The sequence below is a fragment of the Gymnogyps californianus genome, chromosome 10 (genome assembly GCF_018139145.2).
Source record: "Gymnogyps californianus isolate 813 chromosome 10, ASM1813914v2, whole genome shotgun sequence".
Taxonomy (NCBI): domain Eukaryota; kingdom Metazoa; phylum Chordata; class Aves; order Accipitriformes; family Cathartidae; genus Gymnogyps; species Gymnogyps californianus.
This window is the reverse complement of record NC_059480.1, coordinates 9,929,374-9,943,672: the sequence shown is the minus strand read 5'-3', so window position 1 is coordinate 9,943,672 and position 14,299 is coordinate 9,929,374. Positions and strand designations below refer to the sequence as shown.

Genomic DNA, 14,299 nt, shown 5'->3' with positions numbered 1-14,299 from the left:
AAGCAGTAGCAGAGATGTCATTTTAGTTTTTGGTTTGGTCATCCTGAAAATATGAGAATGGTGATGGCTATTTATGGCTGCTAGAGTGCAGGTGATCACTTCTGAGCAGGGTCAATCACTCTTTAGTTCTGTCCTCTTTCATCTTACACTCTTTCATCATAAATGCAAATATTCATCCACAAGACAGAGAGGAAAAAAGCTGTTTTAAGTAAAAGTGATGGATGATCGTCCGAAACAAATTCCTTAAGAGAGCATCTATTACCCATGCAAACAAGCATTAGCCAGTAAAGGTAGGCTGTACTTAGACCTCTGTGTAGAGAGAGATGTCACTCATTTAGACCATCTCTGATGCCTGGTTTAATCGATTTTTAAACTAAAGTGAGGTGTAACATTTTACATTTCAGGTGAAAATTGAACTTCCCACTCAACTCCATAAGAAACACCACATTCTGTTTTCATTTTATCATGTCACCTGTGACATAAATGCAAAAGCTAATGCCAAAAAGAAAGAGGCTCTGGAAACACCAGGTACCTGTAGTAGAATTACTTTCAATTATAAATATAAATGATGTACGTTCAAATAAGGATTGCAGAATTTCTGGCTGGGTATTGTTGTCTTCCTTTGAACTTGAGAAGCTTGTTTTTCCAGAGAGTCATATTGATTTGTTCTTCTGCACAGTGGGATACACATGGCTTCCTTTGTTGAAGGATGCCCAGTTAGCTTCCCAAGAGCACAACGTGCCAGTGGCAAGCAGTCTGCCTCCCAATTACCTGAGCCTTCAAGAACCAACTAGTGGAAAGGTATTAATTCATACTTTCATATTATTCAAATGGCGCAGAGCATTTATTTGCAGATGTTTTACATGAGATCAGATTTGCATTTGCACTCACCTGGAAGTGTAAACGATAAATAGGGTATCTGTTTTAGAATATTCATGTACATATCATTGAGTATATAAACTAATATATGTACCACTGGACTGAGAGTCGTATGTTGCTGATTCACAGGTGTATATGGAAAAAGTGTATTTTATAACTGTGTATTCTACAATATTATACCTAGCTTCTCCAAAACATGAATGAGAATGGTCAAAAAGAATTCTTTTCACAAGCTCAGGCCATATGACATTCATTCTCCAGCTGACGTGATCCACGATCATAATTCATTCTCCAGTTTTGTGATGTGATATCATATTTTCCCACTGATCCTGTCCAGTTTGGATTATTTCTGCCTCCTTGTGTTTGTTTTACTATTGTCATGAGAACAGGGTGGGGCAGTGATCTGGTCCCTTGAATGATAACGTTCGTGGGCTTGTGCTAAAAAGCGGCTTCATATTGCAATAATTCTGCGGTTGTGAAAGCACGATAGCCAGCACGGTTCATGCACGCACATGTGCAAAGCTATGCAGTGAAAATTTGATGCAGACTTGAATAAGTAGGAAATAAGTGGGAAAATGGTGGTTTTTTGTTGTTTTTGTTTTAATAGCAGATCAGCTGTGATGTAAAATGGGTAGATGGTGGGAAACCACTTTTCAAAGTCTCTACTTTTGTTGTGTCGACAGTAAATACTCAGGTAAGCTGAATTTCCTCTTAGCTCTGTTACCTGCTTACAAACAAAAAGCGTCAAGGAATGTCTGAAAGATGTTTTAAAATCTTGTATTAATTTGTTTCTCTAACATTTAAAGGTTATTTGAATGTAGAAGGGCAAGGTAACAATGATGGAATACACACTTTAAGGAAAAATATCAATTATTTAAAATTATACCAACAGAAAAATCGTGGAATATCAGTTTAAACAGCAAGAAAATAAATTGTGAGCACCAGGAAGAAAAAAAAAAATCTGGCCATTGAAATCCCTTAGATTGTGAGGAAAAAATTCATTGCTCACAACACTGAAAAAAGAGTGGTCAAAGCACCTAGAAATAAGTTGTATATAGCAAGCTGTGCTGGCCAATGGGTTAGGCTAAATAAGTTGATCTGTCTTTCTGTGTCTTACGTCTAAGGCAGTAGGGACCAAGTGTGTTCTTCGGTATCACAGGTGATTGCTGTAACCAATTTATGGAGCTGAATTCTAATCCTTTCTATAATATACATTAATGTGAATGTTTATCGTTTTAGGATCCATACCTGAATAACTTTTTCCATCAGTGCCAAGAAAGGGAAAAGGATCTATCCCAGCCTCCTACCTCAAACTTTATCAATTCTTGTAAGGTAAAGTAACCTGCAGCACAAACTGTGCTATAAAATTCTGTTTAGGGCTTTCTCTCAACTGATCCATCACTGCACAATTCTAAACGTGGCATAGACTTACCAGGAGGCAGTGGGACCATGACAACTCCAGTTAGACTTACTTGATGTGACAGATGCATTACTGGTCACAGAGCTGTCTCCCATCCCTTCTCATTTAGAGCATGGCTGCATCAGCCCCACCAACTTTGATAATACAGCCTATGCCAAGCCTCAAATCCTGTTAAAGGATGGCGTAATGTTGCTCTGTTGCTCTAGGAATGTCCAGGAAAAGGAGCTGTAGCCTGTAGAGCTGCAGTATTCCTGCTAGCTCTCTCTTGTTACCTTGTATGCTTACCTCCTACTTGGCTCTTCGTACTTTCACTCTAAAAACCTGGATGCTATCCAAAGGGCTCTTTAGAGTATTTTGCATGTATAAATCAAGGGTGCTTGTTGCCTGTCAAGTTCTGAAATCAGAAAGAACATATGCTTTGTGCAGAGATGAAACGAATAAGCAAGAACTGCATTAAATGTGACTGTATTCAGCAGAGGTCAAAAGCTGTGAGAAAGGAGTATAACAAGCAAATTAGAAGAGCAGCAGATAAATGTAGGGTCTTGATTCTTTACCTGTTCGTGAATGGTGAAATTCAGAGTTCCTGCTTTGCAGTCTGCTTACTGAACTTTAACAGGAAGATAAGCAAGAAGACTGAAGGGTGGCTGTGACACTGTTCCACAGTACTAGCTCTAAAACGTTGTACATATGACTTTTATTTCTTATTTTTCCTTTTAGCAGTCTGTAAAATCTAATAGGTGTTTTAGGGTTTAAATGTTACCATCATGTAGGTACTTTCTCCCTTTCGTTCATTGTTAATGTTTTCCTGTTTGAGTGTACGTGACTCAGATTTTATAAAGCTGCTTGGGAAGAGATTTTTGCTTTAATAAGCAAACAGTAAAGTTCCAGTAAATCATGGCAGTTCTCTGGGGAAGTCCCTAAAGGTGGCTACTACTTTTGTTGATAGAGGCAGGTAGACCCGAAAGAGGTTGCTTTGTTTTTAAATACTGTCTTGATTTAAAGAAATGATGAAGGGATGTTTTAAAAAATCAAAGCATCAGTGTTATTTAGAGGTTATACCTCTACAGAATGAAGTCCTTAACTATTAATTTTTGGGAAACCACTGAGCATATTGGACAAAGTTTAGGAATCCATAAAAGCTTCACAGCTTTCTAGACAGTAAGTCAGTTACCTAAACTACCAGAATTGCACTGTTCTTTATTTGCTGTTTGTAGTTTACCTTTTAAAAAGATTTCAGTAATTTTATTAGAAAATAGAGACGATGTTGTATGCGACAAGGGATCAACCATGCAATATAACCAGGGAATAAGTAATTTTCCCCAGAGTATTTTTGCTTTTATTTATAAATCACTAATACCTTTGAAGAAATTCTGGAATGATTTGGAAATGACTGAAATGAAAAAACAGGAGGAATTCAAAGGTTGTTTTTAATTAAAAGCTCAATATCCTCCTTGATCAGAGAAGATAATATAGTGTCAGTCCAGTCAGGTTAGAGTGTTAATACTAGTTTTTACCAATGTGCTTTTAATGTAAGTATTTTATCCACAAGTTCAGTTTATCAGATCTCTGCATAAAAAGAACGAGTTTTCTTAAAAATATTAGGAAATTCATGTCTTGAAAATAGTAATTAAGTTCTTTTATTGCTCTTAACATACATATCAGTAGTGAAATATGAAAATTGGTTTTGGTTTCTCCTTTTTCTTCTTTTCCTTAAGTCAGGGTAGAGCAAAATATTGGAATTCTGAAATTTGGACAATACCTACAGTTGTGTTGATGGTCATATTTAAAACAAACTCCATGGGGAACCGGTCCTCTACTTAGTTGTCCTATTTTCCTACTGCTATTACACCAGTGGCTGCACTTGATTTTACCTGCTGAAGCAGGAAAGCAAGTAATCGGCTTTCATTGCTCATATTGGAAATCTCTCATTTTCTTTCTTAAATCTGTTACAGAATTTGCTGAGGATCGAGAAGATCCATGTAATTATGAATTTTCTTCCTGTAGTCCTGAATCAGCTCTTCTGGGTTTTGGTGCAAAACAGTGATGATGAAGTTACAACAGCTGTGACCAGGTATCTGAATATTTTCTGTACGAGGAAAAGAATTCACTCTAGAGTGCAAATGTAGATGTTAGTCCAATTATAGTTGCTCTTACAAAGGCTGACTATGACATTTAGACTTCAGTAGGTAAGAATGCCTGCTTTCCCCTTAACACAGGGCTCTGCAAATAATGCATGGAAGAGCATGGTATCATGTGGCTGACTCTGATACCAACCAGGAAATCATTGACCATGGTGAACGTGTCTCTGTACCCTGAGGCAATTGTAGGTAAAGGTCTCATTCTTAAGGAGCTAAGTGCTTCCTAACAAAGCTGAATATCAATTTTGGTTTATGTTTGGGTCTGAGGATGTGGAGTTCAGCATAGGAATTGCTTAGCATCTTGCTGCGTCCAATGCAGAGTCAAACAATCAGGTCACACTGTTCTGGGGCATTTTTTAATTAGAGTGTATCGGCAATAACTGCAGAGCAATGGAAGCATTTTCCAGTGAGCAGGCGAACAGCTGGAATGATTTGCTGAGTCTCTCACTCCTCACATAATGAAATTGTCTTTATTGATGCTGTTAATCAAGGCAGCAGGAAACAAAATACTGGAGAGATTATTATTGGTCTCTGCAGGAGGGCAGAAAGTTGCATTGCATTTTCTTTTGACCATAGTGGTGGTTTTGTTGTACTTCTGCTAGTAGCTAAACATGGGGACTACAGTACAACTAGCAGGAAAAAATTACAGGTGTCCTAAGCAACCCTGTTAGACTAATCTGCTGTCAGTATATTTTCTTGCTTTCCACAGATTGTTCTTCAGAATTAGTTCCTGAAGAAAGGTTAATTAGGAAAACTTAAAGGAACAAGGAAGCAGAATTCCTCATCTTAGCCTTGGAAAGCTAGAGCTTCAATATCCTTTATCAAAGGATCATGGCACCTTGCAGGGCAAAGTCCAGTTTTACCACACTTAGGCACTAGGATTAGAAGAACCTTTCCTTGTAAACATGTGTCATTTCATCACTGCGTACTGTTTTCAAAGGGAGGGAGGCAGTAGGACCTTTGTTCAGGACCCCTTTACGGCCAACAAGTCCACTGATGTTAAGGCTAGGTGGAGAGAATGAAGAATTGTGTCCCAATCTAGAATTTCAGTGTCATTAACTGACTGGCAAAGAAATGCTATAAGGAAGCAGCTGTTTAAAAAATAGTTTTAATGATTAGATGGAAAAATGGAAGGATGTTAATTTTTTCATGCTTCAGATTTTGACTATACACCCACCTGGCCAAAAAAAAGAAAAGAAGGATTCTCAGTGTTTTTCTTGTATGTGTGGTAGCTTTTGTGCTGGTAGAGTTGATGTCAACGGGAATATGCACGTCTGCTGTGTGCGCCATTCATTGATGTGTCCTACATATACACACATTGTATTTTGTTCTGAATAGCTTGAAGCAGCTTGTGTTGAACATATTAAAAGCAACAACAACAGAATGAGAGCATAGATTGGCTTATGTGTTGGGGAGAAAACATTATTCCTTTTATACTCTCTCACGGTTATTTACTTGTCTGGGGGCCCAGTCATGTCATCATTTCTCTGTCTCATCTTTGCCAGAACTCATTTCAATTTCAAATCAGAATAAAGGCTGAAGGATCGGAATGGGCACAACTAATTTTGTCATAGCTTTTGTGTTTTGTTACAAGTTTTACTTCTACTTCTAACAGCAAGAAATGAGATATATGATAAATACTGACTTAAAAGAATTACAAAGCTTTTGAATCCAATAATAAGAATTGGCAGAAAACACTCAAATCACCAGGCTGGTCAAAATGACTACGTGTATGTTGACCACAGTCAGGCATATTAATAATCCATTTTAGTCATACTGTTATTATACATATGCCTGAATTTGAGGTACGATTCACTAATTTTTGACATACGAGATCATGAACTGTTTCCTCCCCATTCTTATAACATAAAAATAAGATTATAAAATTGCAGAGTCTTTTCTGTATTAAGTATCCTGAAAAAATGAGATCCCAATAATCAAGAGGAAATCTTGTGGTTAAGTTGAAGAAGACTTCTTGCTCAGACTTGTGTTTTCTAAAACAGGATGATCTCAAACAAAGATGGCCCAGGTACAAATTGAAGAGAAAACTTTGCTGAAACACTTCATCTCAAGTAGTGCCATCTCTGCTGTTGGTAGAAGCTCAGGTTGTGAGAGTGGGTGCCGGCATGACCCAGGCAATTTTCTTCCATGTTGCTGATCACTAAGCTGATCTGCAGAAGCTCAAAACATCTATGGTTGCACCAAGTGTCCAGGCTCTCCCTGCCGCGCAGTAACGAGAGGGTGCTGTGCTCAGCCTTTTGTTCCTGAGTGCTTGGGTGCTCAGGCTGGGGCTGAGTCCAAGGTTATGGGCAAACAGTGCAGGAGAGGGGCGTGCTCGAGCTTGAGCCTAGGCTTGTGTTTGTCTTTGATTAACAGCGCCATCATAAGCAAAGTATCAGAGCTTTACAGAATTACCAAGATCTGAGAGAACCTGACAAGTAGCATTCCCAGAGAAAGAGGCTCTTGCCTCTTTATTTCATTAACATACTCTAATTTTTCTTACTCCTAGTCATCTAAGGTCTGTATAAGCTTTAGTTAGTTAATAGTTTTCTTTTGTTGTAATGTCAGTACAGTTATAATCATTAAAACTGGGTGCATTTTGTTAGACAAATGCATATATAGCAGCACAATCCATGCAAGTGCAGGGCCCAAGGAGTGACTGTTTTTTCCCAGTGGGACAGTTTCTGCACACGCTATTCATCATTTGGATCACATCCCTCATGGACTGTTTTAAATGAGGTTACAATAACAGAACAATGTGATGCATCAGATAGACTTTCTCTGCCTTATGACACAAAAGAGCTCAATTTTTTTTTCTTTTATCTTGCAGGGTTCTTACTAACATTGTTGCTAAGTGCCATGAAGAACAACTAGACAACTGCATCAATTCTTATGTGACGGTATGATTGCTGTTACACTGTTAACTATTTTATGGGGGGGGGTTTTGGTTTTGGTTTTTGTGGGTTTTTTTCCTGTTTACTCTCAGTTGTACTTGTTTGTAGCTTTCTTTGCATTTGCATCATAGCTTTCTGCCACTAGTAGGCTGGGTGACTCTGGTTAGGAAACTAACGTAAGATTCGGAAGAGACTGAGTCAATTCTCCTCCTCTGCCATAAGTTTCTTTTGTCACCTTGAACAAATTACACTGCCTTTCTGTGCTTTAAGGGCATCCTGTAGGGCAGGGACACTCCATGGAGTGTCCTTCTCCACCAAATGCAGCTGCATCCTGGCTCGCAACCTTACTCCGTTGAGGAGGACAAAGGGCTGCTCATGTTTCCTCTGCATGGTGCAGCTTGCTTTCCATAGGACACCAAGTTGAGCAAGCACAGGAGGAGGAAACTGCAGTGCACTCTTAAAGGGTACTGGGATGTGGGGGGAGAATCCCCCATAGTCGGCTGATGACTAGAGCTTACATTTTAGAAGCAAGACCTAGTGCAAATGCACTTCCACTGAGCTTCTAGGAGTGTAGGCTTAGCATCAGTCTTTGTGAAATGGTGTTAAACTGAGAATTTCCCACCTTGCAGGATTTGAGAGGAGGGAAGGGGGAGATAAAAACATGAAAGATCACAAAACTTCAGCTAGATAGGTACCAGTGAGAGACATTTAATGTAGTTTGCTCGCAGTTTGCAACATTCCTCTTGACTGCGATGAGATTTATCACTTCAAAATATCTGGCCATCTGTATTATACATGTACAGGGTTGCCCTCATTGTAGTTGAAAAGGATCCAGAAGCAGTAATTTTTATGGAAGAGGTACTTCTGGGTGCTCTTCATGGTTACAAGATGGCTGCATGTTTCTTAGGAAGCTATAGCTTTTTAACTAAGCTTTTGATTATTTTCTTAAGTCATGATTTTAGTTTCAAGATCTTGTGTCTTTTTGTGTGCTATTGTACATAAATTCTTTTCTCATCTGTGGAGTTCAGATTCTTGTAACTGTTCCCTGCTTACTCTGCTTTTTTCATCCATTATTGTTCTGAAGAAGAGGGTATATATAGAATATATATGGATACGTTCTGTGTGTGGAGTTTGGTTCCGGGCAAGCTGTAGTATTACTTAAAGAGCCAAATGAGTGGCCTCTTTAAATATGATCTCCTTGTTATCTGTATCAATTGAATATCCATTAAATGAGTATGAATAATGCTATTGGCCAGCAAGTATCTCATCAGTAGTATATTTGGGTAACAGCTTTATAAGCTGAGAATTTTATGGAGAAGCATGTTTTTAAGTAGAAGAATGCATTAACTGCTGTTACTGGCATGGACAGAAAAATTAATAGACAAATGAACCTCATTTAAGGGTGTACACTTTTTTTTTCCCCTTAACTTGCCTCTATTTTTTTCTCTCCCTTTTAATTGTGGGGGAGAGGGCTGGAAAATTTTGTTCTAGTCTTACTAGATGAATCAGTAATGAGTAAGTTGTAATATATTTGAGTGTTATGTTTATTAACTTATTTGCATATTTCAAATAGCAGCATAGAGGAGAATTGCAGGTTGTTAGAAGAATTGAAGTAGATATTGCCATCACTTTGTCTCTTGGCCTGCTCTGATTCAGTGGTGACAGAACTAATGGAGGTCATGATAGCAATGAGAGATCCACCACAGTCATGGGACAAAGCTATAAGTGACAAATGTCTCTATGGGCTTCTGGCCGTAATGATATTCTGATTCACTGTGCAACAAGTAGCTTTCATAACGTGCATTTCGTTTGTGGATTATGAGTAATATATGTCACATAAGTTTTGGGTTTGTTTTTTTTTAACTTAACTTTAGGGATAAAGTGAAAGCAAATACATTCCTGATGAACTCTGAAACTTTAGCATGTTCATGGGTAGAATAACGAAAATATGGTAGGAGTTAGGTTACTAAATGGAAAAGCTCTTAATTTCAGTCTTGACAACTGTTGGTTGGTATTTCCATGGTATGGATTTACTTTCACTTCATGAAAGTATGTGTTTACAGGTGATGCATCTCAGCGTCTTAGCAGTCAAATTTTAGTCTCAAGTACTCTGAGGAATTCTGCTGAGGTCCAGCAGAACTGTTCAGGCTCCAAAATAAATAACCTATGTAACATTTAAATGTAGTTAATTAAATGGATATTAACACCTCTTCTACTCAATAACGTTTCAAAATTGCAATAGACACCTATTGCGGCTAAATATCTTTGAAATAACAGTTTTCCTGTTTTCCTGTTTTCCTATTTCCAGCAGCAGTCCAAAGCCAATAACTGTTAATCTCTTTTATCCATCTGTAAGGAAATGAATACCTACTTTAGAAATGCTGTTTTGGGAATAAGTAAGTTGAGAGTTGTGAGTCACTCAGATGCAATAATGATGCAAAATTACACTGACTTAAATAAATGGACCCAGAAGTGTCAAACTGCATAGGGAGAAGCTTATGGCATCTGCTCTGGAAACAAGGCTTGAATATTAATAAGATATTTTCAAGTGATACTCCTTTCTTTTACCTACCTGGTTGAATTGAAAAGGTATTTCATCCCAACTGATGCACTGGCAGAGCTCTTGCTTTAGGGAAGGAGTAATGGATCCCAGTACCAAATTATTAGCTTAAAATGTTGAATAAAACTCATACTAGATTTATGAGTTCTGAGCAACTTGGTAGATAAATTCCTCTCTTGAGGGCTTGATTTTTAAAAGGGGTATAGTTTTCCCCTTCTGTCAGCTCCAGTGGGTGCTCTACGCCTTTCAGGATGACGAGTTGTTACCAGCTCTGACTAGCTGTTGCCACTGGAAGAAAGGACCAAGTGAAAGGTGGCCCTGACTAGGTGGGCGAAAAACCCTCCACACTTCCTCTGCTTGCTTATTCTTTTTTTCTCCTGGTGAAATGGCTTGAAAGGCAGTTTAGACGTGTCAGGATCCTATGCCCTATTGAAAAAATAAATCATAGCACTGATTTTAAGCAGAAATTCCTCTTGGTTCACATTAAGCTGAAATCAACAGGAAGTTGTGTTTAAAACTGGGATTTTGTAGGGGAGCAGTGTTATGCCGTTACTGCTAGGGGAGTTAAACTTTATGTGAATGTATTGTTCAGTCGAGATATTTTGGCGGCAAAGGTTGTCAGCTGTTAGTGGTGTATAAATAATTTATCTTCTTCTACTGAGGTTTTTTATATTTGTTTTAATGTACATTTTGATAATTTTTATTTTTCCTTTCTTCTTCAGTATGTGTTCAGGACCAAATCATTTGAAGAAAGGACTGTTCATGAGGAGCTGGCCAAGAATATGACTGGTCTTCTGAAGTTAAATGACCAAGTAACAGTGAAACAGGTTTTAAAGGTGAGTGATAGCTTGAATTAGCACGTTTGTAGAGATGCTACTGGTTTTCTGCCTGAAACTCACTTGTTGCATCTCTTTCTCCTCTCCTCTTTCCCTGTATGAGCTTTGCACAAATCACATCCTGCAGTGATTCAACAGACAGACTTACCAGACTTGCTACGGTTTCTCAGCATAACACGTTTCTCAGAATGCCATGGTTTGCGTAATAAAATTCCTCCTTTCTGTTACAGCTCAGTCTGAGTCGGAAACCTAATTCTTACGCAATATGATGTGAGCAATTACTTTTAGGATACTTTGTTTTAATTTTTATTTTGGAAGATGCAGGGAGAATATCCATCTGTAAGTAGGACATTTATATCTGATTTCAGCTGCTGCTTTTGATTGACAGTGACTAAAATGAGAATGATTGAGGTTTCCTGAGGTTTCTCATATCAAACCAGGTCTAAGGAATTCATACATGTGCAAGCCCCATCGCTGCTGAGCCTGTTGGTTATGGTATAAGAGCTAGCCAGTCCAGCTCAGGAGTTCCCAGTGGCAAAAATATGTTCAACTGTTTAGAGTGAACCAGTTCCAATTTTGTGTGCTGAGCCACTGGAATAGCAAAAATAGGCTGGAAAAAAGCAGAAAAGCTGTCCTGCAGGAAACCTGGACCATGCAAAAGTACTTGTGGTTGGGTTTGTTGTGAGGGTTTTTTTTGCAATTTGTAAGCTTTTTGAGTGTATTTGTTTCACATATCTCCTGGGATATATGAGGATACAGATATTAATCTGTATCCTACCTATTCACTATTGCAAATGGTATTTGAAGAACCACTCTGTTTATCTTTTAAACAAGTACCATCTTATTCTGGGCCAAATTACCAATCTGCTGGAGCTAACAAAGCAGTTTATTCTTAGCTTCTGTTCTCTGAGGTTCTCTGCATCATGCATTTCTGCCAGTTACGTGCAAACAAACAATGAAGACAGTGCTCAGCAGGAATGGAAGGATTGTAGGAGTGGTGTTTACGGGCTCCTTATTGCACAGAGCCACAGTGACAAAGTGCCTGGGATGGCTTCAGCTCTCTTAAGGATATGATCCAATATTACTCAAATACATGGCACTTGGGCTCTTTAATTTATTTGTCATGTAGAATTTAGCATTGTGCATTACTGAGAAATGCAATCCATCTGTAAGGAATGGTAATGCATCGTAAAGTATTTATCAGATAATCATTTTTCCTAATCTCTTTTTTCCTTCTTTTGAACAGCATTCCTGGTTCTTCTTTGCAGTTATCTTAAAATCAATGGCACAGCACTTGGTTGATACAAACAAAACAAAGGTAAATATGTATGTGATCTCAGTTAAGTAGGCAATCAGTCTCTTAAGGAAAATATAAAATGTGGAATCCTGGGAAATACACGTACTTGGACTTTTCTTCTTGACTGGTCAAAAAAAGAAACGCTGTTATACTTTGTAAAATATTGTTCTTACCCCAAAAAATGTTATCTTACCTGCTAGGCTCAAACCTATTCTTGCTTGTACAGAACTGGTGGGCCAAAAATATAGTTGCATCAGCTTTGTAATGGGTGGGTTAGAATGGAAAGAGAATTCTCTAATTTCTGCTGGTTACCCAACAGGTGATTTTGCCAGACAGCAAATAAATGATCTAGAAACTCAACTTTGCTATGAGCAAACCTTACATAGCTGGAGATCAGTGCTTTGACCTCTTTTCTGCCTGATTATCAAAGATGCTCTTGATATACTTGTGCTGGAATCTGAGGATAGGATTTCCCACTTTCCTATGGACCAGATTCTTCCTTTTGGGGTTTATACTCAGAATAGATCCATGGAACTCTAGGAATATTTTTCTTCTGTGTTGAATGACCTGTGTTTTATTGTCTTTATTCTTGGCCTAAATGTATTTTCAGGTTTAATGTGCAACATTGTACACGCTCAAGTGATGATCTATTCCCTGCTTAGGTTTCTCGAACTCAGAGGTTTCCAGAATCATTTCAAACTGAGCTGGATACACTTGTGATGGTCTTAGCAGACCATGTTGTTTGGAAGTACAAAGATGCTCTTGAAGAAACCAGGAATGCAAACTACAGCACTGCCAAATTTCTCAAGGTGAGATGTTCTGTCATTACAGCATATGTGTTTATTTCCCCATACTTAATGCAAACTTGAGACTATTCTAGTCTAGTCAAAGGGAATAAAAACAGTTCTCAGTGAATGATGGCTCAATTTCCAAGTTTAGTGTTGACCTATATTTCAGTTTTTCTATGCCCTTGGGTCTTTGAGAATGCAAAGGGTTTATCTAAGTCTGTTTTAAAGCAATTCTGATTCATTTATGTCTATTCTCTGAAAATGCCCAAGTTTTCAAATTTTGCAGATTCTTACATTACATTCAAATGGGTAAAAAGTTTGGTAAGGAATGAAACCGTAGTTACAGTTGAGCTGGTATTTTTTCTTTAAATGCTATAGCTCTGAATGACTGTGGGTGGATTAATATTTCCTGATCACAACCAGAGTGAGTAGCTTTTACAAACCATAATAAGCAAATTGCAAGTATTATGTGAAATACTGTAACCTACGTTTTTAACTCTGTAATGCCCTTTCATTTACCAAATATAAGAAAATACATCCATGCTTTGGAAAAGTCACTAAAAGGGGTTGCATTTTATGGTTTTGTCCTAATATTTCTCAATCATTTTATTGGAGCATGGGAAAATTGCCATTCAATAAGTTGTGTGGCCATATATTTAATCTAGATTTAAACTGGACACACACACACAAACCCCCTTCCATTAATGGAATGATGTACGTTAATGATGTACAGAACATTGTTTATAGTGCACACTGAAACCCAGGCTCAAATCTTTTATGACAAATTGAAGCACAGCATTAGGAGAGAGCAGTATTCCAGCAATAAAATGTTCCTGTAACGTTATAAGGAAGACAACCACAAACTGAAGGTGGATTTTTCTCCTTTCATACATAGGTGAAATAAATTATAAACTTGCTGTCCCCTGTGTTGGCCTCTGTTGCTGATACCATATGGAAGCCCTAGTTGCTGTTGACATACTGACATTAAACTGTATCTATCTGTAGTGTTACATCATTTGGAAGATGATGCTGGTTTGAGGCAGGAGCATAGATGGAGGGGCTTAGTCAGCAGTTGTGTGGTGTTGCACCTGTGGAGGTGTTGCAGGTTTGCATGCTACTTTTGTGTGTTACTCAGCTAAACTAGGAAGACAGTAGTGTTGCGTTATATGATATGACATATAGCTGTGTTTTAATTTCTTTTCGAGTCTAGTCTGCCAGAAAGAATTACATAGGTTAGAGATGATATGGCTTTCTCCAGGCTGGGATTGCAGCAGCCTTGTTTGAATGCTGTGTGGCAGAAGGCTCGGGGCTTTGCTAGTTTTGCAGAGTTCAGGAACACCAGAGAAGGGGGGAATTCAAGATTGCACTCTATATCTGGTAGGCTGACTCTGCAAGGAAAAAATGTCAGTAACTGTAGCACCAAGGCCTTCAAAAACCTTTACACCTTCTGGCTATTTAGCCCCATCAGTCAGCAAGAGCAGTGTTCT

At 38.3% G+C, this 14,299-nt stretch overlaps 1 protein-coding gene across 3 annotated transcripts in view; it reads left to right on the top strand.

Moving 5' to 3' along the window:
• The window catches only part of DOCK10 (dedicator of cytokinesis 10), a 164,924-nt gene that overhangs the window by 113,132 nt on the left and 37,493 nt on the right, over positions 1-14,299 (top strand). For all 3 annotated transcript variants that reach the window (XM_050902199.1, XM_050902198.1, XM_050902201.1), the window contains exons 20-28: positions 405-528; positions 680-801; positions 1,487-1,573; positions 2,119-2,211; positions 4,252-4,370; positions 7,268-7,337; positions 10,614-10,727; positions 11,974-12,045; positions 12,687-12,833. In XM_050902199.1, coding sequence (XP_050758156.1) covers positions 405-528; positions 680-801; positions 1,487-1,573; positions 2,119-2,211; positions 4,252-4,370; positions 7,268-7,337; positions 10,614-10,727; positions 11,974-12,045; positions 12,687-12,833 — 948 coding nt within the window. The remainder of the gene's footprint in view (positions 1-404; positions 529-679; positions 802-1,486; positions 1,574-2,118; positions 2,212-4,251; positions 4,371-7,267; positions 7,338-10,613; positions 10,728-11,973; positions 12,046-12,686; positions 12,834-14,299) is intronic.